The sequence below is a fragment of the Doryrhamphus excisus genome, chromosome 3 (genome assembly GCF_030265055.1).
Source record: "Doryrhamphus excisus isolate RoL2022-K1 chromosome 3, RoL_Dexc_1.0, whole genome shotgun sequence".
Lineage (NCBI taxonomy): Eukaryota > Metazoa > Chordata > Actinopteri > Syngnathiformes > Syngnathidae > Doryrhamphus > Doryrhamphus excisus.
The window spans coordinates 2947995-2974210 of record NC_080468.1 but is presented as its reverse complement, the minus strand read 5'-3'; the positions used below and the strand labels follow the sequence as shown (position 1 = coordinate 2974210).

The window sequence follows — 26216 nt, the reverse complement described above, 5'->3', positions numbered from 1 at the left end:
AAAAGTGACTAGTGACTAACTTATTTTTTGTAATTTGCCCAGCAATTTGCTTTATGTTAGCTAACATACAGTATCTCCGCCAAAAACACTAAGCATTATCATTTTACATTTAAAATTAACTTGCTTTCTTGAAGCGTTTAATGATTGACAAATAATTGATCATGTATATTACAACATCGGTTAGCATGTTTCAGGAACATGTGATTAGTCCTCTGTTTGCAAAAGGTTTGGTTCGCAAATCTCACTGAAACAGCATTAGCATCATGCTAATTAATAAATTAACATGTTCTCCTCTTCCACTTCAAAACTATCAAGTAGAACCTTCCCAGTGCAACCGCTCAGTTTGAAAGGTTCTTTTGGGTTCTAGAGCTCGTTACTGCTTTGGATCACAACCTGTGTACTTTTGTGTTCACTCATTTAGCAAAAGACATCAGAACTTAGATCTAGAACAGACTTCCTTGGGACGATGAAAGGATTCTTCGCCTTTAGAGGGAGATAAGTCCATGCCCGACGTGGTTCTAGAAGGGCATTCCTCCAGAGATCTGGTGGGCAACTTGCTCATCCTGGCTCTCCTCCTTGTCCTTTCTCTCCCGGTTCCAGTCCTTGAGTCCCGCAGGCAGTGTGGTGTCCTCGTCCTCGCTTCCCGTTCCAGCTACCATCTCCTCATACGTTGACTTTTCCGTGAACGGGCGTTTCCCCAGCAGCTCTATCATATCGTTTTTGTCCAGAACTTCCCTCTCCAGCAGCCGCAAGGCCACCTTCAGAGACACAAAAACATAGAAGCTGTAGAACAGATGGAAACCAGAGACCAGGGGCGACACATTGTACTGTAGAAATCAAATTAAGCACTAAAAAAATGCAAAAAAAAAAAATAGAACAAGTGACAATGTAAAGATCAAAGCTGGTATGTTGATACTAATAATTAACATAACAAAGCTTTGACTTTAAGAATATGTAAATAGGGGTTTTTAAGTCATTTTATAAAATGAAAAATGTGGACATCCCCGCCACAGACTAATACTTGACACTATTTTGCCGTATTTTGGTCCGTGTAGGCATTACCAAAACTCCAACATGCAGCATTACCTTTTGGTAATGGCCTGAGGCATGGCATGAGAGAGGGTAGGCAGGTGTGTGGTGAAGCTAGTCATTAGCCGGCTAGTAGCAAGCCAGTGTGGTGTGGCAAGGTACGTCAGTATGTCAGTAATGTATTTAGATTGGCGTATGTTAACAAAATCTCTGGAGCTCATATGTAAATGGGGTGTTTTTCCAGAAGGCTTTGTAGGCAGAATAGTGTTTCCCTTTTTAGCTGTTTTTGTATCTTTAGAATGCGCAAAGAGAGAGTGTGTTCATTCTAGTAAAATGTAAATTGTGGTAAATTTTTCAACTGGTCTTAAAATTTTGATCAGCAGTGTATCAACAGTGCTGTGTGTTTTATAGTTCATCTGTATTATCGTTCATGTATTTATCACCGATTCCCGTGTCTGAAAAACCTGGTGTGATCTCCATGCGTGGGTAAAAGAATGCGGATGAAAGTGCACCTTCAGTATTTTCTACAAATAATGTTTGCTGTGAAAGTTGCTTAAATCCTCTTTCACCCCTGCTGATGCAACTTTTGTGTGTGCAGCAACCTTTCCAATTGTGGCCCAGAGTCTCAGGGGTCGCGTACCTTTTCCACCTCGTCCTTTTTGTCACTCAGAAGTTGCTGAGTTCTCTTGTAGGCCTCACTGATGAGGCTCCGGACCTCTGTATCGATAAGGCGTGCCGTGGCCTCACTGTAAGGTTTCTCCAGAACCATCTCTCCCTGCCGGGGCAAATCAAATGACACCTGGCCGACCTTGGGATTCATCCCAAACTGGACAATCTGCCAATGGATAACGATGAAGAGAATGATGACAAAGTCCCAGCTTGGTGAACACACTTGGAAGTGTCTAATGCAGTACAAGTTGACGTAGTAGTCACATACTTCCATTTAGCTGTGACCAATTCATTTGACTTTGTAACCTCTGACCTGGGCATAGGCGCTCTGGGTGACCTTGCGGAGATCGTCCTGTGCTCCGGTGGTGATCCTGCCGAAGAAGATCTCCTCTGACACTCGTCCTCCCAGCGTCATGCACATCCGGTCCATCAGCTGCTCCTTGGTGTACAGAAACTGTTCTTTGGGCAGGTACTGTGCATAACCCAAGCCCCGCCCCCTGGGGATGATGGACACCTGGACAGAGTTGAACACCTTCCAAAGATGTTCTCTCACACGACGGAAAGTTTACACAACGCCAGCCAACCTTTAGCAGGGGGTCGGCATGCTCCAGGAACCAGCCAGCGACGGCGTGGCCGGCCTCGTGATAGGCCACAGTCTTCTTCTCCTCAGGCTGAAGAACCTGGGTCTTCTTCTCTAGGCCTGAAGCAGCACAAAGAACAAGTGGCACAACAGGTGGGCTTAGAGGAACAGTTCTGAAGCATGCTGGCGGCGCCTCACCTCCGATAACTCTCTCGATGGCCTGCTCAAAGTGCTTCTGCTCGATGGCATCAGAAAGGTGTCGAGCGGCGATGAGAGCCGCCTCGTTACAAACGTTAGCAATGTCGGCGCCTGGCAAAAACACTTTGGTAACTCCTTGACAGCACAAGGTGACCGCGTGTGCACATAAATCTTTTTACCGGAGAAACCAGGTGTGAGTGCCGCCATCTTGCGGGCCAGGGCGTCTTTATCCATGACGGGGTCCAGTTTAAGAGGACGCAGGTGGACTTTAAAGATGGACACTCGTCCCTTAATGTCAGGAGGACCTGAAACAACACAAACCCTTAAAACCCCTCAGCACCTCTTCTCCTTGCCCCAATTTTCACATGTGACAGTGGCCTTCCAGCTCACCGATGTATATCTGCCTGTCGAAACGCCCGGGCCTCAGCAGTGCTGGGTCCAAGATGTCCGGTCGGTTGGTTCCTGCCAGGACCACCACGTTGGTGGCAGTGTTGAACCCTGGTGACACAGAGCAGCTTTTTTAAAAAAGCTCCTCAGCACACCACATTCATTTGTTATGCCTACATTCAACCACAACCAAAAATGTTCAACCCAAAATGTATGAACAATCCTAGAAGTCCCACTTACATGTAGAAATAAGTAGGCCTTGAGGCCCGTATCTCAGTTCTTAAGTCTTTGAGTCTATTTGTACATGGAAATAAAAGTGGAGGTTGGAGAGATGTTCCCCTGAGCGGTGACACTTACGTGAGTGTGTAAGTGGCAAAGCATGCAGAGTAAATGTATAGCACAATGAAAAATAGACCACCAGCGAACCCACCGTCCATCTCGACTAGAAGCTGGTTCAACGTGTTCTCCTGCTCACTCTGACCCCCAAAGTTTCCCCGCCCCCGCTTACGGCCCACAGCATCAATTTCATCGATGAAGAGGATGCAAGGCGCATTCTTCCTTGCCATGACAAACAGATCTCTGACCTGTTCAGAAAATGACCTCAGGATTCCTGCCATGACAGTAAGTACAGTGTATAAGTGTTGGCGTGTTCCTCACCCGGGCGGGGCCCACACCCACAAACATTTCCAAGAACTCGGAGCCGTTGACAGTGATGAAGGGCACATTGGCCTCGCCCGCTGTTGCCTTGGCCAGAAGAGTCTTTCCTGTCCCCGGGGGCCCAGTCAAGATGGCGCCCTGGGAATGGTGAGGAGAGTTGTCAAAGATGTGACCCACTGACCCTATCCCAGATCTGACCCGAGCTCACCTTGGGAATTTTAGCACCCAGGTCCTGGTACTGTTTGGGGTTCTTCAGGAAGTTGACAAACTCCATAATCTCCAACTTGGCTTCTTCGCAACCGGCGACGTCTTTGAACTTGACATCAATTTCATCCTTCAGGATTTTGGCAGTGGTCTCGCTGACACTGAACAGGCCGCCCATGCCTCGGCTTGGACGGCCTCCTGCTGCCGGACCGCGCCGCAGCATGAAGAGCAGGAATCCAATTATGAGAGCAGTGGGGAGCATGCTCAGTAAGAAGGTCCTGAGGAACAAAGATCAGTCAACAGCAAAGTGGGACAAAAAAAAAAAAGACTGACCAGAGGCGGAGAGGGTCCTCACCCGTCACTCTCGGTGGAATAAACCACAGGGAGGCGGCTCTCGCCCTCGATGCCGAGCTCGTACTGGGCGCTCTCCAGGTTCCGTTCAAAAGTGTCCACACTGCCGATGTTGAACCACACGTACTGCTAGAGGACCAAAACCCAGAGGCACACAGCATGAATTACTTTCTGTCTGACTTGCCAACAATCATTATTGTGTCTCAGTAGGTTTCGAAACAGCTGACAATGGGTTCCAAAGAACATTAGCGACTCTGCCCTCTGCTGGTTTGGAGTAGGAAAGAGAAAAAGCTGACCCATTTCACTCACCCCCTCTGCTGGCGCCTTCCCCGGAGCGAAAAGCACTTTGACGTAACGCTTGTTGACAACCTCCAACCTGTCCACCTGGAGGGGGAGGAGCCACACATCACTTGCAAATCATTGTTGAAATTATTGTTGCTAAAAAGACTTTGATTAGGGCCTCACCACTCCTTTTGACAGGAAGTTGTTGACAAAGTCCTTCCACGTGACCTCTCTGCCTCCATCTCTGAAAAGGAAGTAGTAAGTGACGGCAGTCCAGAAGGCCACTCCACTCAGGAAGTACATCCGGAACTCCTTCTCATCCCAAGGAATGTCTCCCTACAGGGAAAATCCATTTTAAAACTTATCACTATTTTTTCCTCATCCATATACTTTATTATAGGATGATCATGATCATTTCTCATCTATTTACTTTATTATCAGCCGATCCTGATAATTTATCATCAACCACAATTACTTCCTGTACGTTGTTTGTTGTGGGGAAAAAAACTCAAAGAAAAGAAGTGCCATTCAAGATCATGTGACGCTATCAGTAACATACTATTACGTCTAAGTGTTTCAGGGTTATTTTAGCTCTTCAGTTTTAACTAAATTGGCTGACAGGGTTATGATGTAATGTGCTGTCAATCAAGGTTCAGTTGGCGGCTCTCTTTGACACTGACCTTCTGCAAGCGGCTGTACCAGTGTGATTCCTTTCGACCTCCTTGTTTTCCTCCTCCCCCACCACTTCCTGATCCTTCTCCCCCAGTCCCTCCTCCTTCGGACTTTCCCGTCGCTCTTGGAGCATCGGCAGCTTTGGTGTCTGTCAACACAAAAATCTACAAATGACTTTGTAGATTTCCTACTTAAATGAACATTTTAAATACTTTTTTTTTCTCATGGAGTCAATGTTAACATGGCCGCACATTTGGAACACTTCCAAGTATCATTTGCGTGATTCTGACATCAAACTTGCTAGAGGGCCACCAGCAACTAGTTGGAATTTTTATCTTAGCTTGAGATTAGCTTATCAGGATGAAATGATGCCAAAACATTGGCAGTTTGTGTCACCTTTGCCTTCGGAGTGGCTCTCTTTGGAGTTTTTTTGACTGTCAGGAAAATACTTCTCAAATCCTGCACATAAACACAAACAAACAGGTCCATCAGTGGTTGTGTTTTTAGAGTGTGACGACAGAGAAGAAGGAGAAATACCTTTAGGTGGTTTGGAGGTTAGACTCCTGCATGCCACCAGCAGCTCACTCAGCAGGCTCCGCCCACTCACCGCCTGTCTTGTCACCTGCCAGACAAAAAGTCACAACCATTGAGCACCTTTCCGTTTTCATAGTCCCTGCCATCATTACCAATGTATGCACTATATGTATAGTGTGTACAGTGCCTGACAAATTGTCAATTATCCAACTGGGCTGTATAGTGGGAACATTTTACTCATGTGCGCCTAAAAATAGAGCACCCATGCCAGTATGGATTTCAACCCTTTCGTTCACATTTTGCTCCTAATATAAGTCAACATAAAGTGGATCATAGCGCATCTGTTTATAAATTGACAACATTTCCTTTTTCAAATGGGCAGGCAACAAAACACAAAACTCGTGTTTACGCGTGATGACGTCACGGCCGCACAAACTGACGTAGTTATTGTTATCAGTTGGATACTGACGCGTTGACTGACTGACTGGCGTGTCCGATGAAAAATAAAAATGAGTCCTATTTTCCAAGTGGAACCAAGGAGGAAGAGGTGAGAGAATTATGAAATCTAGTGTTAGCACTACTGTTTACCGACCGTGCTAGCAAAGTTTGCAAGTTTAAATCACATTGGATCAAACACTTGTCTTGGCTAGAGTTCGGTAAATATTGCAAATCATAGAAACTGCAGAAAAAACACACTGCAAGCGGCACATCACCTGCAGGGACAGGTAACGAGTTGCATAAATGCCACAAAACGAACCAGCTTCGACGGTATTGGTGAGTATATGTGGAAAAAAAACAATGTTTTGAGTTTCACCTGTGCAGATATGCCCCCAACGGTACATTAATTTAAACATAACCACAGTAAGTTAAAATTTCAAATCCTGTACGTGTTGACGATACAGCTCACAATGACATGTTTACATTTAAATATAGATTGAGCATTGTTTGAATTTGACCACGTAATCCATGTAAAATGTACAGACTAAAACACTGAAGAGTCAGACATCGGGCTCATTTAAGAGGTTGTAAACTAGGCTAACAGCTAGCCAGACGTTCACCTACCAGCCTTCTTGTGGCGAAAGAAGGTGCCATAAAAAGTCTCAAAGTGTTCATGCAGCCCGCCGACAGCTGCAAGTAGCGGTGAGCCATTGTCACACTGACCGACGAAGCCGGAACAAGGACGGCGACTTATAAAACAGCTCAGGTTCAACAGCGACGTTCTGGAGTCATTCTACTCCCCCCATGTTACTACACTAGGCGGCTTCTTCTTCGTTTACATATTCGTCTTCTTCGTGGGAGAAATGCTCAACTGTTCGCAGCGCCCTCTATCGGAAACAAACACACACAGTCATGCGTTTTTCGCTTACAGAATGTGTCGTTTATCCCTGTTCTCAAACTATTATGAACTACACTTCCCACAAGTCATCTGTATTCAGCAACGCCGACTACAATCCAGGCTGAAGTGACCGGAATTAGAAAATTAAGCTGCCTGAATAAAGACGGTAGAAACGAATCCAGTCTGTAATTGCAGTGTGGGGATTAGAAACTTTACGATTTCAAACTTGATCCTTAAAAAGAATCTCGGGGACGTCGTCAACAGAGCTGACTGGGGTGCAGCCATTGCATGCCGGGTAGCCGAGGCTCTGCGAGGCTTGTGTGGAGGAATGGAACGGCTGACCGCTGCCTGCCTCTCCTGTGAACGACTGTCAACGGCAGTCGGTGTTTGATCGAAGCTATGAGGTAACGTTTCTATGCTGATCCTGCTAAATAGGCCGGACATGAACTAGACTTATTTCTACATATTCGTCTTGTTGCTGTGCACTGGGGGGAGGCTGATGCTAACATGCTAACGTGTCAACTATTTAGCCTCGTAGCTGCGAATAGGACTTTTCGCATTTTGTGTCACATTGTTCACATTTCTAGATGCTGCTAGCTTCAGCGCTAACTGTTGTGTTGTGGAGTTTCGAGTGTCACGCCGCAGTTAGCTGCTGTCAATGGCTAGCAGTTGGCAGATGTGACGTAATCGTTTGACGTAAGATGTGACGTATTACTGAAGTACCTGATGTTATGTTATGCCATGCCAAGCTATGTTATGTGATGTTATGTTGCTACAGCTAGCTAGAAAGAACAATCATCCTTGAGATAGTTTTCAGTGTTTCCCTATGACTTTGACCTCTGACCTATACTTTTCCAAACTGTTCACCCTGCAGACAAGACAACGTCCTCAACAAAAGGTCAAAACTGGTTGTGGCCAGAATTTAGATAACCTTTTATCTGGATTTGATTGATTGCTGAGTCAGCACCTGGGATGATATGATATGCTGTGATGTATCTAAGCAGGAAATGTGTTGTTTTTCCTGTATAGGAGTGCCAGTCTGTGTCAAGGCAATCTGGCGTTTGGACCATGTTGTATTGGTCCACCAGGTGGTGCTTCCTGAGCCCAGTCGCCACCGCATCCCAAGCCATGTATGCCACCCGTCTCTACACTGCTGCAGGAGGAGGGTGTGGAGTCAAAGCAGGAAAGAGAGGAGGGCTTGCTGTGCTTGAGGCGCCTACCCCACACCTGAACCAGCATCGAGCGCCCCTGCCCCCCACTGCATACCCACTGTACCAGGGCAGACCCGGCGACCCCCGGGTAGCACACTTACACCACCATTACCACACGCAGCCCGCCCCCCTGACCACACCCCCAATGCCGTCGCATTGCCACCACCACGGCCACTTCCTCAGCGGGGGCATTTCATCTTCTAGGTCAGGCGGCAAGAAGAAGTCATGGAACTTCATCCACGAGAAGATGAGCTACGACACTTTTTTCACTATGAAGCGTCTGATTGAGCGCTCACAGCGGCCCGACGAGGTTCTTCGCTGGCTCACGCAAAACCCAGCCAAGATCTCTCACAACCACTACCCAATCGCGCTACACAAGATTGCACAGCTGCTGCAGACCGCACCACCACCACCACCACCACCACCACCACCCGTGGACAACGACGCCACTGCAACAAAGTGTGGTCGCCACATCTTGGAGCATCAGGACTTCTTGTTGCTGTGCGACGCCATCATCAAGGACTGCTCCAAATTTGACAACTTCAGCATCGTCAACTGCCTCTATGCTGTGGCGGCGCTCGGTAAGTCCAGAAGGGACCAGTACTTAGCTCTGGGCAGACCTGACACCATCCCAATCAGATGACACACATTGAGTCCAAAATTGGCAGTCAAACTGTGTGTGTGTGTATGACCTTTCGTAGGGCTCCGCGGCGATTCTCAGGTGGTTCAGGTTCTGGAAGCTGAATCTCAGTCCAGACTGGGCCAGTTTAACCAGAAGGACATATCCATGGTGTTCAGCTCCAGCATGAAGCTGCATCCCAGCAGCCAGCACCCTCTCACCGAGGCCTGCCTGCTCGGCCTGGAGAAGAACTTAGAGCGAGAGCACCACCCGCAGACCCTCTTCCTGCTCCTCTCCTACTACCGCCTCAAGTGGCACTCGTTGCAGCGGCAGGGGACCACGGCCGCTGACGACAACACAACCCCTAACCCCGAACAGCTGCTAGCTAACAGGTGGCAGCTTGGCGATCAATGATGACATCATTGTCTGTGTGTGCTAACATACTGCTAGCATGTCTTAACTGAATCTATACCGTATTTACACCTTCTTTTCATTTTGAAATACTCTTTCTGTTTTCAGAAAAATCCTGCGCCTGGTCAAACACACTCTCGCCAGCGTCAGTGGCGTTCGTGACCAGGAAATGGCGCTGTTGGATGAGATGTTGGCGGCATGTGCCAAAGAGGCCAGTAACAAGAGTCTGGAGTTCATCTTCAGCTCACACCTTTTCTACCAGAACAGACAGGAGAGGTTCATTCGAAGCTTGGCAGGTCAGCTAGCTTAGCATTGCTAAAGGTCACCTAGCGTAGCATTGCTCCGGTTCATGTGATGTGTGTTGTTTCTTGTAGAGGAGCTGCCAAAAAAGGAGGAGAGCATCAGCGCGTACACGATGGCACTGATTGCCAAGTACATTGCACGGCACCGCTTGAGAGAGACGCAGCTGCTAGACACCATTGCGGACTTCCTGGTCAAGAGGGCGGAGTATCTGGACAGCAAGGTGAGGAGGGGTGTGTGGTTGCGGGACCTCTGACCTTGATGTGATGTCATATTGTTGTGTGTGTGTGTGTGTGTTTGTCTGAGAAGGTGATCCAGAAGCTGGTCTTCCCGTTCAGCAGGATGAGTTATCGTCCATCCAATGATGACAAGTTCTTCTCTCGATTGGAGGAAGTGGTGGAGTTGAAAGCGCTAAGCTCACCGCTCGCCACTGTCAACATCCTCATGTCCCTCTTCCAGTTGGGACACTTCCCAAGCCTGGTTCTTCACCGTGTCTTCTCCCCCGCCTTCATTAGCAATGTGACCAGTCGGTATTGCGCAATACGTGATTTCCCCCTGGTGGTGATCTGACCCTCACAATGTCTTCTTCCACCCTCAATGCCCACTCAGACAGCCCCTACGCCCTCATCGTCCGCCGCTACCTCTCTCTATTGGACGCCGCCATAGAACTGGAGTACCACGACTACACCGGACCACGACTACACCACTCTCACAAGGTGCTCATGTTTGACCACGCCCTTACTGCAGATGAAGTGAATCGCAAGTACAGGTAAGACACGCACGCTCACATGCACGCTCACACGCACAATCCTGACTGCTTGGCTGACTTTCAGTTATAAAGGTCTGGTGGCCGAGGCTCTCCGTCAGCTGCTTGGACAGCACCACTACAAACAGGACCAAGTACTGCCTCCTGGATACTACACAGGTACGTACGGTTCACATGTACTACTCTTACAAGTATACAGGTGCTACACAGGTAGTCTTTTTCCTTCAGACTTTGTGTTGTGGATGGATTCTTCCGGGAGGGTTCTGCCAATCCAGTCAAACCCGCCTTTGGCTCTGGGTTCCACCCCTGTGGCCTGTGGGTGTTCCAAGCGTGTTCCCCAGGTTCCGGACCACATCCACAAGTTCTCTTCCGCTACACTGCCGGAGGAATGTGACCAGAAGCCAGAGGAGATCTGCAAAACGACAGATGGCGCTCAAGAACCCTTTCAGTCTCAGCACATGTATAACACGGCTGGAGCCACGGTCTCCTCAGGGCCCTGTTGTCTTGGGGACGGCAGTGCACCCGCAGACTATGGTTCTTACAGTGTGCCTGTAGTGGAGTACTACTCGAGCGTAGCCAAGGAGCACTCGCTGGAGAGCCAGGACAGTTCCACGCTCAGCAGCCCCCCCTCTGACGGGCCACCCCCAGCAACAGCTCCAGGACCCGCAGATGGTGCTGCTCCAAACTCCATCTTCCAGTTCTCTATTGGGAAAATCCTGGAGGACGAGGCGGACACAGGGCCCCCTGATGATCAGGGTAAGGAATTAAGCGAGGAGGCGAAGCGAAACGACGGATCCACGGCAGATGAGGGGTGTCCGTCACTGGCGCGACTGAGCCCAACAGGCGTTCCCGAACCCAACATGGCAGAAGAGAAGCACATAAGGAGGTAGGTCTGTCTGATCCCGAATGCTCTGTCAAGTCACAGTTGACACCAGGTTATTCACTGCAGGCTCGTTGTCTCTGTGAACGACAAGTGGCATTACTGCCACAACTCGGACGTCTTGGTCGGGTCCCGTGCCATGAGGGACCGCCACCTGAAGCTCCTGGGATACGTCATCCTACAGGTTATATCATCACAACATGATGCTATGGACACTGCTGAGCTAGGCTAACGTATCATGTGATTTGTTTCAGCTGCCCTATCACGAGCTGGAGAAGCTAAACGGAATCGAGCAGGTGAAGACGTACCTGCACGCCAAACTGCAAAACATCCCGCGATGACACTGTGTGTGCGTGCGTGCGTGTGTATGAAGTGTATTTCTGTGATGAACGTTGGTGTGCATTTTCAGCATTTTAGGATGGGATGCTGTCACTGTTTGGCAATGGACATGAAAGTTAAAGCAGTAATTCTTATTAGCGCTCAAGTTTTTATAAAATTAAGTCATGTCGACGGGGGCTGATGGATCATTGTGCGCTCATCCATGTGTGTGTTCGCGTGTGTGATGAAGATGGGGTAAAAGAGTATTTATTTATGAGGTGATGGCAGAATTGTTTCTATTCAATAAATCAAACTGTTCTAACATGTGGTAGATAAACTTTATTTGTCAGGATGAGGAAAAAGTGCATTTCTTATTCATGTTTTCAGACAAGCCTTGTCTACCTGTCTGATTTAAAAAAAAATAATAACAAAATGCTCCCTTAAGCTCCACCCCCAATGCTTGTCACACAAGGAGGCGTGGCCAGCACAGCCTGTCCTCTCCAAAGAGGAGGCGGGGCTAGTCCGAGTCAGAGTCACTGGATTCCTCTGAAGATGTCTGATCGTCATCTTCATCCTCATCTTCATCATTCTGAATAGAAAACCATGGTAAGTAAGTGCTTAATTCTGTCTGGATGTGTCAATAGTCTTAACGATGCTAAGAGCTTCACCTCGTCATCTTCGCTCTCGCTGCTTCCTGATGTCTCCTCATCATCCTCTTCGTCGTCGGAATCAGACGATTCGCTCTTGTCATCGTCAGAGTCAGACAAGTCTTGCTGGAGGATGACCAATCAGTGAGCGCCGCACCAAAAACAACAAACCAAGGTTGGTGTGTTACCTTCGCTCGGTACGCCATCGCTCGTTTGCCTACCCCCACTCCAAGGGGCGGGATCTTGGAGCTCACCGCCTTACCCTTCGCTGTCACATGTACTTTTGTTCCACGACTGCTGCCAACCTTTGACGTGCTGCGACGTTTCTGAAGGACGACACACGTGATGAGGGGATATCCATTTTGGACCTCTGAACATTCGTGATAGTCAAGTGACTCACCGAGGAGGAGAACTCTTTGTAGGCTTCCCGATCCTGCGGAGACAGAGCCTAACGAGAAGAAACGCTTATCAGCTGGGCAGGGCTTAGCGGTCAACTTCGTATACGCCAGAAGAAGGACAAGTACCTTAAGCCACGCCTCCAACTCTGCTTTGTACTCGCCCTGCTGCTCGTCCACGTGCTTCTTGTATTTGTCTTTCTGGCCCGCTGTCAGTTTATGCCAACGCTTGCCGATCTCCACCATTCGCTCCTTCAGACTGAAGTGGTTGAGCTCGCCATTGGTCAACAGCTCCTGTGAGAACATCTGATAGCCGCTCCTATTGAATGACAAGGCAAGTGAGAGGGGCTTAGCACTTCAAACAGGTAATGACGCATACGATGACAACGCCGTTGGCTACATTTCTCTACTGCAGACATGGCGGCAAGGGACAAACCCGATAACGGCATTTTTCTTACGTACGCATCATTGACCTGCTTTGATTTTGTCACTCGCCAGTCCACTTACACTGGAGGCTTCTTTGGCTCGCCATCAAATTTGGGCTTCTTCTGGCTTTGTACCGTGGGCAGCATCCTCCTCTCCAACAGCTCCCTCTGCAGGACAAGGATGACAGACACCACCTTGATGAAATCATCTGTTGTGATGGAAACCACGGTGACTGTGAGGGAACCTCATAGCGCTTCTGGTCTTCTGCCGCTTTCTTGATCCACTGAATCTTCTCCTTCTTCTCCATGGACTTCCAGGCAGCTTCCATGGCCGTTTGAGCTTTCCTGCGGTCGCTCTGTGCAAGTAAACAAAGGGTTTTATTGTGAAGGTCTAATATTGACGCCATGCGACTGGAAACATACTCTGCATTTGGACAAGAAGTCGCCGGTCACGCTGTGCTGCCACATCTCCTCCGCTGTTTTGGGCGTCTCAGGAAGTTTGGCCGTCTTCTTGTTGTCACGATGCTCCTTGGCGCCCGGGGAGACCCACAGCTGTGGCTCCTCCTCCTGGCCCACCATGTTTGAATATAAACAGTCACATTTAGATGCATTCATTTTGTAACTTCACCACCAATGTTGTGATACAAAAGTCTGGATAAATGTTGAGATGTTTGTACCTTCATGGGAGGTGACTTGGCTCTGTGTGGACTGTAGACTACGCCCACCTGCCCCCTGGCTCCACCCAGCTTCTCCTCAGTCAGTACACGGTCTCGTTCTTCTTCTGGAAGGCTCTAGAAGATCATGGTATCTTCAGCATGATTGGCAGCGGGCAGGGTTACTTTTCAAAAGGCCGGACACTTACGTCTAGAAACCGCTGCAAGTCCACGTCGTACTGCTTTTTTTTCTAAGGAGACGCACACAAGCAGCTACATAAACAACAACAATAACAGCACCACCATCAGAATCCAATGGGATGTGAAGAGCACAAACCTGTTCACAGCGTTTCTGAAACATGTCCTTCTCTTTCTGGGTCATCATCTTCCAGCGTTTGCTGCACAGAACCATGCGCTCCGTGCTAGGAACGTCCTTCATGTTGACCATCAGCTCAGCACAGTACAGAGAGTATCCGTTCCTGCATTCAAACATTATTAGCTGCCTGCTACGCCATCGCAGCTCAAACCATGTCGCTCACGGTGGAGGTTTAGTAGGTCTTCCATCAAACTTGTCCTTCAGCTGTCTTTCTGCTTTTGTGAGGACGGAGCGCACGTGATCGTCTGAGGTGACGTCTGGATGAGCTTCATGATATGCTCGCATGTTGTCCTGAAGACACACACATGCATTGTCAGGTAATGTGTGTGGTGTAGTTGATATGTTTGATGTGTGATTGTTACCTCATAGTCCTTCTGGAGCTCCAAAGCTTTGCTGATCCACTTGAGTCTTTTCTTGTCAGACAACTGAGACCACTGTCTCCTCAACACGTCCTTCATCTCCTTCTGAGTCACCTGCAGTCATCATCATTATTATCATCATCATCATCATCTTAATAGTGTGTGTGCATGTGTGCACACGCCCACCTCTGGGTGAAGCTTCATGTAGGTCTTCTTCTCATGGTTGTGCCAAAGCTGCTGAGGAGTTTTTGGTTTCTCAGGGAGGTCTGATTTCTTGCTCTCCTCCATCAGCTCGGGATGGTCATGTCTGCAAGACCAGACCCACAGAACATTCACTGCCACGTTTCCTCTTCACATTCACTTGGTGTGTCTTACTTGAATCGAGCCATGTTCTTCTCAAACTGCTCTTTCTCACACTGGAACTCTGCGACATATTTTTGCTACGGCAACAAAACAAGGGTAGATGGTTTTATGGATGTCCATCATGTCAGGAATTGTTTTGGAGCCTCACCTTCTTCTTATCCGGCAGCTCTTTGTACTTCTTCGATAAGATCTTAGTCAAGTCCAGGTTGCTCATCTCAGGGTGGATTTTGGCGTATTTGGCTCGTTTCTCCATGAAGAACCTGAAGTATGGTGTCAGCGGCTTCTTGGGAAAATCAGGATGTGTCTGTTTGGACGTGAACAGGAAGATAAAGTTACTCCAACTTAGTCTCCTAGACTGCTGGTGATGCTAGAGAGCACAGAAGATACTCACCTTCAGCTTTTTGCCCTTGTAAGGATATTTCACAAACTCAATGGCGTCCATGATGAGCTCTGTCATGGTTCTGTACTTGCGTACCTGACAAATGCAGTTTCAGTCTCAAATGTCACCTCCTGAGGACCTCCACATTAAGGACCATCCACCCACCTCAGATGAAACCTTGTTCCACTTCTGGCGACACATTTCTCCGGTGAAGCTTCCAAAGCCGACTTTGTCCCAGTCAAAGTGCGACTCTGTCGTCTTGTACTTCATTGCGTCTCCGTCTGGAAGAAGACTGCGAATCCTCTCTAACAACGTCAGACAATCCTCCTGACGCCACTCGTCTACACACATCATAATCATCAATATCATCCCCATCATCATCATCGTCGTCGTCATCGTGTGTACAGTACCTGTCACAATCTTGAGTCTGCCGCTCTGAGGCGTAGAAATGCCACCGCCATTCATTATGCAGCTTTTGGTCGAGATGACTCCGCCCCCTGCACGTCCTCTCTCACACACGTACTGTATATAATTATTACTATTATTATTATTGATGGGATTTTTTTTACATATACGTAAATATAAAAGGATGCATAGAATACATTACATGGTGGTAAACGCTGTATAAATGTTACATTAAAGACAGATGTGTTATATACAAATAAAAAAATGTATATGCATGTATGCATAACATGAATATGATAGTCCAGATATCATATATAAGCATTAGGTACAAGTACAACGTGTATATAACAGTCGTACAAGTTAAAACGTGTATATAACAATGTTAGAATATGTAAGTTTTCTTGTAGCAAAAACATGAATGAACGCATGGTTAGACGGCCTCATGACGTGTTGGCTGCCCGATAATGGCGCCTGCTCTCCGGCAGGAGTCAGCATGCAGCTTCCGCTGGCACACAAAACAACACCTGGCTGTTTTATTCTTAATTTGTAATCATTAAATAGACAACAGGAAAAGTAAATGAAGTTGATTTGATATTTGAACAAGTCACGTGTGGTAGAAAAGAGGACGACTGTGTCAAAATAAAGGCGGATTTCATTCAATTTGCAATAAAAGTGATTTACCCTCAAATGACTGGCAAAACAAGTTATGTTGTTGAAAGCACCGTTAATTCTGGGTTTTATTTTGGTTTCGATTGTGATCGTGTGCGAGCGGGCCGCGTGACTCGCTGCAGCCCACAAGCCACCACTGCGAGGCCGCCATGAAGCCCGACAACACGGCGGCAGCGACGAGGCCATAAACAGTCAAATGTGTGCAAAAAGTCAGTTCAGACTCACCCTGTGGATGTGATGCACAGTCCACGCACTCCTGCAAACTCTGCGGTCGTTTGGTGGCTGTGCTCATACAAAAAGTGTATTTTCTTTGTCCCCGAAGCCCCGGGGAGTCAGGTCGAAAGAGATCCGACAAAAGGAGCGCCTGGTCCGGTATGAAACTCCGCCCAGCGCCGCAGGGGGAGGACCTCCGCGGCCAAACATGAGCACAAAGGCGGAGGAAGGCAGCACGCTCGGCGGATAAGACACAAGCCAAGCAGCCGTCACAATCACCTTTTGTAGTTTTTATTCTGTCATTTCAACAAGAAACCACACGTTCCACTTCGACTTCGCGCCGACCAGCTACAGCCGCCTGACAGGACTACTTGTGCCCGCGAACGAACCACGACCAGCGGCCGGTGTGACGTGAGGAGAGAGGCCGGCCGGTGGCTCCAGGTGGACCCGACAAGTGCAACGGAGAGCCGGCCGTAATGAGTACCTCCCCCTCGGCGTGCGAGCCACCGATATGACAGCCCGCATCCCAGTGACATCTACCCGCTGAAGAGACGGCTCCCGCCGGTCCCCACGTACCGGCTCACTGGTCAGCTGGGGTAGAACCGCCATGCGTTGGCGTCAGTTTGAAAATGCGAGAAAGCCTCAAGAGTTGTACAATTAAACAATACTAACGCTCTGGTATGTTACCTCTTTAGCGCCACCCGCTGGCATGGAGAATTAAACAATATATTTATTGTGGGTGGACGGAAAAAATACCAAAGTTTAAGCTGTATTATTTAAAACCTCACCATGTTATTTTAAGTGTTACAGGAAACAAATGTCAATTCAAACTCCATGTTTATTGCAGGGGCTCCAACGAGGTGACCAGCAGGGGGCGCCGACAGACAACCACCAAAGAAGACTTGAGACGGAAGTGTACGAAGACCGAGCAGCAGATTAGCTTGATTAGCCTGAAGGCTAATTCCTGATATGACGCGTACAAGCTGAAGAGTAAGTTGTTCCTCTGCACACAAACACTATTTCATAATTGATTGGTATTGGTGAAGGGACGGTGTTACCTCAAACATTGCCTCACTTCCGGCTCGTTTGGGCAGCAGTTACCTGTTAGCTTGTAGCTCATTTTAGTGGACTGTTGAGACTTTTAATGGTCGAGTTGCTCTTTGCCCCGCTGTGGTTGACACTCAGTAGCCTACTCGGGTGGAACTTCCAAACCGTGGTGGTTGTCTGCTGGGGGTAGTTTTGTTGCTATGGTGACATTAAAAGGTCACAAATGGATACTAGAATATATTCTACGTAAGGAGTAATGTTGCCCCGCCCCCTTGCATACAGGTGCCTGAGCCGTGTTTGCCTGACCAGGCGTGGACAATGGCGTTGATCGAGGGCGTGGGGGACGAAGTGACGCTGTTATTTGGGGTGCTGATCTTCTTACTGGTGCTGCTGCTGGCCTGGATCTCCACCCGCACCTCAGAACCACTGGACCACACTTTGGATTCCTCCACCAGGTCCACTCTTTCTCAGAGGACCCCTCACCACGACACGCCCTCTACCTCTGCTAGTGAGAGCCATGTGACCGAGACTCAGCCCGTCACTGTTTCTCCAAACGAAGATAAAGAGGACAGAGGTAGACAGGGGGCGGCGGCAGCAGATGGAGATCTTGGGGGGAGCGATGGTGGCGGAGTCTCTCAGAGAAACATGGTGGTAAGACTGAAGTTCCTGAACGACACAGAGAGAACGGCGCTGGTCAAACCTCAGGATACCATCGGCTATATCAAGCGGTAAGAGCTTGTGCCACCCACTCACTCAGGTTATATGGACTAGCATTTTTCTAATTGTCCACTGACCTCTGCAGGACCTACTTTTCGGGTCAGGAGCAACGGGTGCGGCTCATTTATCAGGGGCAGCTGCTGCAGGACGACGCCATCACGCTGGAGTCGCTCAACTTGACTCACAACTGCGTGCTGCACTGTCACATCTCCCAGCACGCCCCGCGCGCCACAGCGGGAGCAGGGCCTGCAGACCAGGTGCAGGTGGCTCTCAATGTGGGCAGCCTGATGGTCCCGCTGCTCGTCCTCATGCTGTCAGTGCTTTGGTACTGTCAGATCCAGTACCGTCAGTTCTTCACAGCGCCTGCCACTGCCTCGCTGGTGGGAATCACCATCTTTCTTAGCCTGGTGGCCTTTGGCGTTTATCGCCGGTAGATGCTCCCTGATTGGTCCGCCTCTGTGTCCCGACTGGATTCTACGTACTTTCTGTTCCAGTGGAAAGTCGGCGTGGCGCCAAAGACCAGATCAACATTTTGGTCATTGTGCCTCCTGAACTGACTTAAGAGTGGCTGACGGATGCATGGATGTGTATGTCCACTTTTGATGATATTAAAGCATTTATTTATCTTCACTGTTCATGTGACTTGGTTAATGAACACACTAGTATGTGTACACTGTATGAACATCTGACATGGTTATCAGCTCTGAAATGAAAACAATAACACGTTAACACAGCAATTAAGTCAGTTAAATCAGCAATGAGATCACCCTACCTGCAACAATGTGGTGAGTTCAGGAACTTCCACTCCCACAGTTTCCAGCAGCATGATGGTTTCTGTCAGAGGGAAGCTGGAGGCAGACTTCTTACTATATTCATCTTGCTCCTCGTCAACACTGCGTTGAGACATGCTGAACGTACACACAAACATGTCCTCAAGTTAGCATGTGTCTGGAGAGAGATGTGTTCAGGCTCTCACCTGTGTCGCACCAGTTTAAGCAGGTGCTGCGTGTACATGCTGATCCAGTTGTGGATGAACAGGCGCAGTGCAGTTTTGAAAGGTCGCAGTTCAACCTGGAGCCAGCCGTGCAGCAGCACATTCTCATTCAAGTGATTGACTTTTGTCATCTGTTTCTGGAGGGACTGGATCTTCAAAAAGCAAGAGTGTCAAGAGTTGCTCCTCAAACAGGAAGTGCGTCTTGTCTCACCTCTCTTTGAAAGTCTGCCAGGGTGGGTGGGGCCTCCTCCACTTCCTCCTCATCAGGCCCCAGCTTCCTGCCATAGGTCAGGAATTCTTGCATCACCCCCCGCTTGTGGCTTTTCCAAAGAGGTGAGAACCTGTCCAAGTCGGCCCTTAGAAGCGCCGCCTCCCCTCTCACCTCCACCAGGCGTTGCATCACTTGCTGTTCCAGAACTATAAGGTCGGCGTTCTCTCGCAGCGCCTCCTGAAGGACAGTGTTCATTCAGTCACTGACCTTTAAGACGCCCGTCTTATCACTCACCTGGTGGTTGCCAGGGCAACTAACTGAGAACCTTGGTGCAAAGCTGGCGGCCAAGTAAACATCATCGATGAAGGACTTCAACTGGTCAGCCAGGTCTCCGTCCAGAGACGGCTCAAAGACACTTTCTGTTGACTGCAGCTGTAGTGAGACCTGCAACAAGGCCCCCCCACGACTCTGTGCACACACACACACACACACACACGGTAAGCATGCCAATCATGCATGTAATTGACAAGAGTGCTCACACCTCTGGCTTCATGTTGTCTGTCAGAAATCGCAGTGAGCGCAGCAGCAGCTGTAAAAGTCCGTCCTGGACAAGCTGGTCCACATGGTCCAGATAGTCAGACCAGGACTGGGAGGTGTCTTGTATTGCGTACAGTCTGTGGTTCTCCTGACAACAGCTGACTGTGAGTCAACACCTCCACCTGTGCACCCTTCCCCATCCTCCTCACCTGAGTCAGCCTGAGAACTTCCTCGCTGTCTTCTCTCAGACGATTGTAGCTCTGCTCTGTATCTTCTCCCTTCTCGAGGAAGTTACCTTCACGCTGCAGCAGGGGAAGCTCCACCCACCCCTGAGGGTCAAGCTGGAGGTTAACTCCAAAAGTGTGCTGGGAACATGTTGACGTGTTGAAGTCAGCTGACCTGCGTGATGCGAGATATGGCGGCTGTGTTGGCACGCGCTTCACTCACTGAGGCAAAGAAAGCTGTGACGCTTTCTCTCTTCTGCGCAATCAACTGGTGCACACCTGAGTGAAAATGTGCACATCCACATGTCACATGTTGCTAGTCATGTGATGTGTCTGATGTGATATGTAACTCATCACCTTCACTTCTCCACGTGTTGTTGTGTAGCTCTAACAGACTTTCCTTCTGCTCCTGCAGCTGATCCTGGATCAGAGGAAGGTCCTCTGAAAGAGCTCCGCTCACCACCTGACTGACAGTCACAGTGAGTGTTACAAGGACAATGTATGTGTGTGTGCACATGTGTGTGTGTGTGTGCACATGTGTGCGTGCATGGACCTGGTTGTAGCATGACACCATGTGACTTAGACACAGATAGCTCTTTGTGATGTCACGTCTGAACTTCAATACTCGAGCAGCTTCCGGGGGGAGCTCCAGATCCTTCTCCCAGCTCACTTGCTTAATTTCACTCAGCATCGCCTCCAGCTGTACACATAGACACACGTATGTAAGGGTCATGTGACATCATGTGGCATAGATCAGGACATCTTGACTGACTTTGTGTCTGAAGGGAATCTCCATCATGCCTTGCTGCTGCTGTTCAATCAGAGGATGTTCCAAAATGAAAGCAGATTCGGTGTCGAGTTGACGGCTCCAGTCCTGTCTGACCGTGTTTCTGAGCTCCACAACCGAGGCCACAATCTTCTGAAACTTTTGCATGACCGGCTCACCTGATTCCCCACATCTCAACAAACATACACACATGTGACATGAACACAAAGTGTGTGGATGTGTGTGGATGTCTGCGCATGTGTGAGTGCTTACAGATATTGGACCGTCTGGAAGTTCATGAGGACACTGTGAGCCCTCAGCAGGAGTTGTTGAGTCCACCTGAGGGTGGCGGCCGGACTGGCCTTGAACTTGGACGACACTTCTGTTGTCAAACTTTTACTCTTGACCAGGGATTCTACCTGGTCAAGTTCTGTCATGACCATGTCCACCAGCTGTACAAGCTGAGGACGGAGCTGCTCCTGGATCAGAGGGCGCTCCAGTACTGGGCCGAACATGTTTAGTAACTGAAAAATTTAACCAGTGCCTCAGTTGTGTGTGTGGTTGTGTGCATGTGCGTGCGCGCCACACCTTGACTGCAGACGAGGACACACAGCAGTCCTCCATAGTTCCTCTGAGAATGGACAGCAGCCTGGCTTCCAGGTCCAGCACATGGTCCTGGAAGGAGGAGGCCTGCATTGGGAAGTTCTGCGGGAAACATGACAGGGGAAGGAGTTATCATTAAGAGCCAATCGGGAAGCCCCTCGGAAGTCAGCTGATGATCACCTGATCTGTGGGCTCGCTGGCGTCGTATCGACAGTCAGTCAGAAGGTGAAGCTGTTTCAGGAAGTCCTGGTATACTTCCTCCACAGCGTTGGTCCACATCTTGCCACGCCCCCCTGCTAGAACCACCTGCTCCAATTGAAACTGCAGACGGACGCTGTACACTTCCTGTTGTGGGCAACAAATTGGTCTAAATATAATGGGGGGGGTAAAGAGTGTGCACATACCTGGATGCTGAGCAGGCGTGTCAGGAAGTCATCCACCTCTGAGAAGACCAAGTGTGAAGGAAACTCCCACATGCGTGAGCCCCCATTCTGTCCACACACACACAATCATTGACTCTAGTCTAGACTCCGCCCACTGACTTGTAGTCATGAGCTGCCATTGTAACAAGGTTGTCATGTCAAGGTCATGTGATGAGCACCTTTTTCTCCAACATAGTCCTGTACTGACTGTACTTGTCCTTGAGACACTGCAACGTCAAAATCACTACTCGAATATCATCAAGAACCTGAGCGGGGTCCGCAAGCAGACCCTGCATTACTTCCTGGCCGTGTAGGAACTTCCTGCTCTGCAACAGAACAAGGTAAGTCATTATGTCAGGTGATTCATTGATTAAGTGATGGTTTGGGTCATAAAGACCGCGATGAAGTCATTCATTTTGGCATTAAGTCAGTACCCAGTCTATGAAGAGATTGCAGATTTCCTGCAGGAGCACCACGATCCAGCAGGGTTTACAATGGAAGTGTGAGTTGATCCACACCTCGTTCACCTTCTCCATCACAGCGGCCATTTTGTCTCTCAGCTGTCAATCACACAGGTGATTTTTTATTTCTGGCTGTGATGTCAGAAATCATGTGACCAATGCTGCTACCTGACGATACTGCAGACGCTCTATTTTATCCAGTTTGTCCTGCAGAGGTTGCAGCTTCTCTGTGGCGTCGTGGGCCTCTCTGAGACCTGCAGATTTGAAGGTTATTTAAAGGTTATCTGAGCTGACATCAGCTTGTGTTGGGTGTTTTTTTATTTACCTTTCTGAACATCTTCATAAATTTGTTTCAAGATGAAGCGGTATGGACCCCCAGTTGACTGAAGGAAGGACGCCACCTGCTGGGCTTTGCTGCTTGTCATCTGATCAACAACAACAACAACAATGACGTGTCAGGTGATGACATCACATGTGTCAGTGTGATGTCATCGCACCTGCTGCTGGATAAGCTGCAGGTTCGTCAACCTGTTGTTCCAGAAGTTGAACTCCTCTGAAGGTTGCGGTTTGATTCCATCCAACAGCAGCTGAGATGGGTTCTGCTGCAGGAACTCTGACACAAGCCCCGCCCACTCAATGATGACTGACTCGCAGGCATGGAGTAGCTTGATGTCACTGGACGTCCTGTCAGAGGAAAGAAGACGCTGTGAATGTGGCCTGTTTAGCTGTGTTAAATCAGAGCGTTTCGATGTGTGGGCACAGCAGCTTGAGAAAAAAGAAGAAAAACCTTTTTTCAAGCCTGCTAAGGTGCATTACCTCTCCTTGTTGTCATGGAGATTTTTGGGAAGCGGAAGAAAAGTCCATCCTTCCTGCTGAGCCTTCATCACCAGAGCTTCGTTCTTTAGCCGCTCCATGAGGATCAGCGTCTCCTCGGCCGCGCCAGGCGCCCATTCACCATCATTTGCTTGGTTGTTAAGCAATGGGCAGACGACCTGTGTGGACAAAGATGTCTGTTTATCCTGCAGGGTGAGCTCTCTCAGGGACGGTACCATTAGCATAAGCACGCTGACCTCCTGAGTCAGCGCAGTGATGAAGCTGAGTACGTCTTCTCCATGAACATCTTCAATCAGTAACACCTTGGAGACATTGTCCACAGTGATGACCTCCCGCTCCGTTTTAGTCAAACACACCACTTTGTTGTTTATTACTGGGAAGTCCATCGTCATGGAAATGCTGGACTCTTGGTCGATCCATATGAAAAGGTTCACCAGCTCTTTGCTGTTGAACAAACTGTTGAAGAGGAGCAGGTTGTTCTTCACGCTCATAAACTCTCGCCATTTGTCCTCGTCCGCATGCAAACTTTCTGAAAGCAGACATCTCACCAAGTCCAGGCGCTTGTCAGTCGCTTCCATTTTCTTTGCTGCTCTACCGCTTGTTTCTACATGGACACATTGTACTTATTAAACAACACAAGAAATTAAGCATCACTCTTTGTCACACAGAACCGCATCATCAGGTAACACTGATGATGTCATCACTCATGGCTACTTTCACACTGCAGGTCAGTTCCGATTTCTCTCCTTATATGAGACCTGGATCTGATATTTGCCATGTCAGTGTGAGCAGCACAATTCCGGTTTTATCAAATAGCGACTCGGGCCTCAGTTGGTGAGTTGGTGGCCATTTTGCTTGCTCTACAGCGGGTATAGAAAGTGTTCAATATCAGTTATTACAGCATCAGATTCCAGCAGTGCCCTTGCCAACATTAAAAATATGAATAATAATAATAATCATAATCCAGACAACAGGTCATTTTTTAGATTCTCCAAACTATTAGTAGGATAAAGAAAGTGGGGGGTAATAATGTCTCTATGATGGGTGCCAGCACATATAAGAGTGGAGTGTCATGAGCTGGCAGATAGATATGCAAAGACAGCAAGGAAAGAACATAGAAGGGATAAATATTAAATGCAGTAAAGCTGCTTCTAATTACAAAGGAAATGGCAGGAAGAGTGGGACAGAGAATGAAAAGGTGGACCTCTCTATACCATTGAAAAAAAGAGTAGAACAACTTGACAACTTGACTTATTAATAGACTATAGAAGGGTTTCGATTCTGTTCTACACTCCTGTTCAGAAGGTGGCGGTAATGCGCACTAAAAGGCTGCTTGCCAACCGCCATGAAACAAAATCTGAAGAAGAAGACGACGACGAAGAAGAAGAATATAAAAGCACGTATCCTGGTGGAAGGAGTACTAGAACACACTTTCAACTATTTCTTGGTTCCTGGTTTCCACGGAGGTGGTGTTAAATACTGTCTCAGAGAGAGTATTTTTAGTCGGAGGCCGAACCGAAACGTCCATTAGCGCACAGGTAAGATAGTAGGTATGTTACAGTTGGACGACGATGAGATGTGTAATATCATGCTTGTAATCTAAACGGAAAAAGCGTCAAAAAATACCTTTATTTTCATTCCCAGCTCACTTACGTAAACTAGTTACGATAACTTGTTGCTTATACGTTGTCGCTCCGATGCAAGACAAAAGCTGTGAACGAGAACAATTAAAAGCGACTCAACGAAGCAAAATATTTTTACAAAATTTCACATTACTTATCTGAACTCGATGAAGTTTCCAACACTTTAACGTTTCAGCATGTTGAACATAGTGTGTTACTTCGATAGGAAAGGGCCTCCTTCTGCTTAAAGGGCGCCAACTTTCGAAATGAGTTGGGGAAGGAATGATAATGTGAGACATGGTTTTTTCCCCCTCCAGGCAAGCTACACTGATATATCAATACAATTAGCACTTTTAGTATTAATTCAGGAAGGGCTGGGCGATGTATCGATGTTTCTTTTAAGCATATCGGTCATAAGTAGACTGGATTTGTTGCGGAGGTCTCGTGTTTCAAGATGGCGCCGCCCGAGTGCAAGCTAGTTATGGCAGCTAGTATCTTCTGTGGCGTTTCTTGGTGTTTAATGGTGATTTGTTTAGTTTAGTTTTTCGGTGCCACACCGACCCCTTAAGCAAGTGCTTAGATATGGATGTTCATTTTATTTGTAGCTTGCCGCATGCTCCATTGTCTACACTCTGGAGTAGCTGTTAGCTTTGAGCACCCCTTTGTGACGCAGAGATCTTCGCGGTGATACGAAGGAGGAGAGGCTGCATAGTGGGAGTGAACAGTGAAAAACTTTGAACAGTCATTTGTCTTGTCTAAACTCAGTTTGTGAAAAAAATATAAAGATGTATATCTAATCAATCAAATTTCATAGAGTGAAATAGTGCCTTTGGTTCCCATTGCTTTAACATTGAGTCAAGACTAAAGATGTGATCGACCCACAGACCAACTACAACTGTACTACAAAATGTATAACCTTGGCTATGACGTTGTAAAAGTCAACACCATTGTTGGAACTGGAAGTGATGACACAAAAGGCCGTCTGATACCCCAACCCCAGGCAGTCTGTTCACGTGTGGGAGGGGGCAGTGACGTCACTAAACCGAGGCGTGTTCTGATCCAAAAAGTGTCACATGTTTAAACAGTCCACTGTATGTGATCTGCAGGCTCACTTTTGTCTCATTTGGACCCCGCAGGACACATTGAGGACGTGACATCATACCGACTGGCTCCAAACATGTTGGTGAGTGATGTGATGCATGGACCAGGCCATTGTGAGTGGAGATGATGTAAACAAAAGGCCGAATTGTAGCATCCCGTAGCAGTTTGTTCTCAGGGAGGCTGTGACAAAGACTGACCGAAGCGTTTCTGATCCTGTGGACATGTTGATATGATGTTGACAGGGCATGATCAACTGTCTAATTGTTTTTATTTCTTCTTTTTAGCTTATGCTGTGATGGACTGGTCACACAAGCTTTTCAACCCTCTTTCCAGCCGGCTCCCCTGGATAGATGCAGCAGATTCATAAATAAATAAATTACATTTGAAAA

General features: G+C 48.1%; 5 protein-coding genes and 1 long non-coding RNA gene across 11 annotated transcripts; 3 read left to right on the top strand and 3 right to left on the bottom strand.

Moving 5' to 3' along the window:
* Nucleotides 1-120: 120 nt before the first annotated feature.
* Nucleotides 121-7150, bottom strand: afg3l2 (AFG3-like AAA ATPase 2). Of its 2 annotated transcripts, none has more exons than XM_058066892.1 (17): nucleotides 6626-7150; nucleotides 5567-5651; nucleotides 5426-5488; nucleotides 5038-5177; nucleotides 4541-4693; nucleotides 4385-4459; nucleotides 4080-4201; nucleotides 3729-4002; nucleotides 3521-3658; nucleotides 3294-3447; nucleotides 2867-2974; nucleotides 2656-2781; nucleotides 2477-2587; nucleotides 2283-2398; nucleotides 2012-2212; nucleotides 1670-1864; nucleotides 121-758 (listed from the first exon to the last, which is right to left on the bottom strand). In XM_058066892.1, exons 1-17 carry the CDS (start codon nucleotides 6710-6712, stop codon nucleotides 519-521), a joined length of 2388 nt encoding a protein of 795 aa, XP_057922875.1. In that variant the 5' UTR covers nucleotides 6713-7150; the 3' UTR covers nucleotides 121-518. The 2 variants fall into 2 exon arrangements, with proteins under 2 accessions (XP_057922875.1, XP_057922874.1); XM_058066891.1 differs by having other exon boundaries at nucleotides 4080-4204; nucleotides 6626-7073.
* Nucleotides 6934-11801, top strand: fastk (Fas-activated serine/threonine kinase). The gene is made up of 11 exons (XM_058066890.1): nucleotides 6934-7303; nucleotides 7929-8691; nucleotides 8812-9121; nucleotides 9249-9436; nucleotides 9515-9663; nucleotides 9750-9966; nucleotides 10050-10209; nucleotides 10274-10365; nucleotides 10435-11092; nucleotides 11156-11270; nucleotides 11341-11801. Exons 2-11 carry the CDS (start codon nucleotides 7968-7970, stop codon nucleotides 11425-11427), a joined length of 2700 nt encoding a protein of 899 aa, XP_057922873.1. The 5' UTR covers nucleotides 6934-7303; nucleotides 7929-7967; the 3' UTR covers nucleotides 11428-11801.
* ubtfl (upstream binding transcription factor, like) lies at nucleotides 11729-16980 on the bottom strand. The gene is made up of 20 exons (XM_058066894.1): nucleotides 16301-16980; nucleotides 15412-15523; nucleotides 15167-15342; nucleotides 15014-15097; nucleotides 14771-14926; nucleotides 14635-14699; nucleotides 14446-14566; nucleotides 14263-14373; nucleotides 14064-14191; nucleotides 13862-14003; nucleotides 13734-13775; nucleotides 13549-13662; nucleotides 13295-13438; nucleotides 13117-13227; nucleotides 12954-13039; nucleotides 12576-12765; nucleotides 12452-12499; nucleotides 12240-12377; nucleotides 12073-12177; nucleotides 11729-11993 (listed from the first exon to the last, which is right to left on the bottom strand). Exons 2-20 carry the CDS (start codon nucleotides 15464-15466, stop codon nucleotides 11922-11924), a joined length of 2088 nt encoding a protein of 695 aa, XP_057922877.1. The 5' UTR covers nucleotides 15467-15523; nucleotides 16301-16980; the 3' UTR covers nucleotides 11729-11921.
* On the top strand, nucleotides 16513-18682 carry tmub1 (transmembrane and ubiquitin-like domain containing 1). 3 transcript variants are annotated; one of them, XM_058066897.1, is made up of 4 exons: nucleotides 16513-16874; nucleotides 17136-17278; nucleotides 17618-18063; nucleotides 18138-18682. In XM_058066897.1, the coding sequence occupies exons 3-4, from the start codon at nucleotides 17654-17656 to the stop codon at nucleotides 18484-18486; spliced, it is 759 nt and encodes a 252-aa protein (XP_057922880.1). In that variant the 5' UTR covers nucleotides 16513-16874; nucleotides 17136-17278; nucleotides 17618-17653; the 3' UTR covers nucleotides 18487-18682. The 3 variants fall into 3 exon arrangements, with proteins under 3 accessions (XP_057922880.1, XP_057922879.1, XP_057922881.1); XM_058066896.1 differs by having other exon boundaries at nucleotides 16513-16966; XM_058066898.1 differs by lacking the exon at nucleotides 16513-16874 and having other exon boundaries at nucleotides 17040-17278.
* LOC131125387 (dynein axonemal heavy chain 17-like) lies at nucleotides 18140-25157 on the bottom strand. 3 transcript variants are annotated; one of them, XM_058066889.1, is made up of 25 exons: nucleotides 24731-25157; nucleotides 23653-23708; nucleotides 23479-23560; nucleotides 23341-23406; nucleotides 23087-23262; nucleotides 22768-22954; nucleotides 22596-22695; nucleotides 22439-22524; nucleotides 22244-22369; nucleotides 21989-22135; nucleotides 21792-21878; nucleotides 21568-21732; nucleotides 21373-21489; nucleotides 21058-21308; nucleotides 20791-20977; nucleotides 20572-20718; nucleotides 20376-20481; nucleotides 20194-20297; nucleotides 20004-20123; nucleotides 19799-19942; nucleotides 19552-19725; nucleotides 19258-19494; nucleotides 19029-19198; nucleotides 18825-18960; nucleotides 18140-18755 (listed from the first exon to the last, which is right to left on the bottom strand). In XM_058066889.1, the coding sequence occupies exons 1-25, from the start codon at nucleotides 24740-24742 to the stop codon at nucleotides 18750-18752; spliced, it is 3189 nt and encodes a 1062-aa protein (XP_057922872.1). In that variant the 5' UTR covers nucleotides 24743-25157; the 3' UTR covers nucleotides 18140-18749. The 3 variants fall into 3 exon arrangements, 2 of the variants coding, with proteins under 2 accessions (XP_057922872.1, XP_057922871.1); XR_009129020.1 differs by having other exon boundaries at nucleotides 19040-19198; nucleotides 23341-23560; XM_058066888.1 differs by having other exon boundaries at nucleotides 23341-23560.
* On the top strand, nucleotides 24473-26216 carry LOC131125393 (uncharacterized). The gene is made up of 3 exons (XR_009129021.1): nucleotides 24473-24642; nucleotides 25863-25909; nucleotides 26112-26216. It is a non-coding gene; the product is annotated as an uncharacterized LOC131125393 (long non-coding RNA).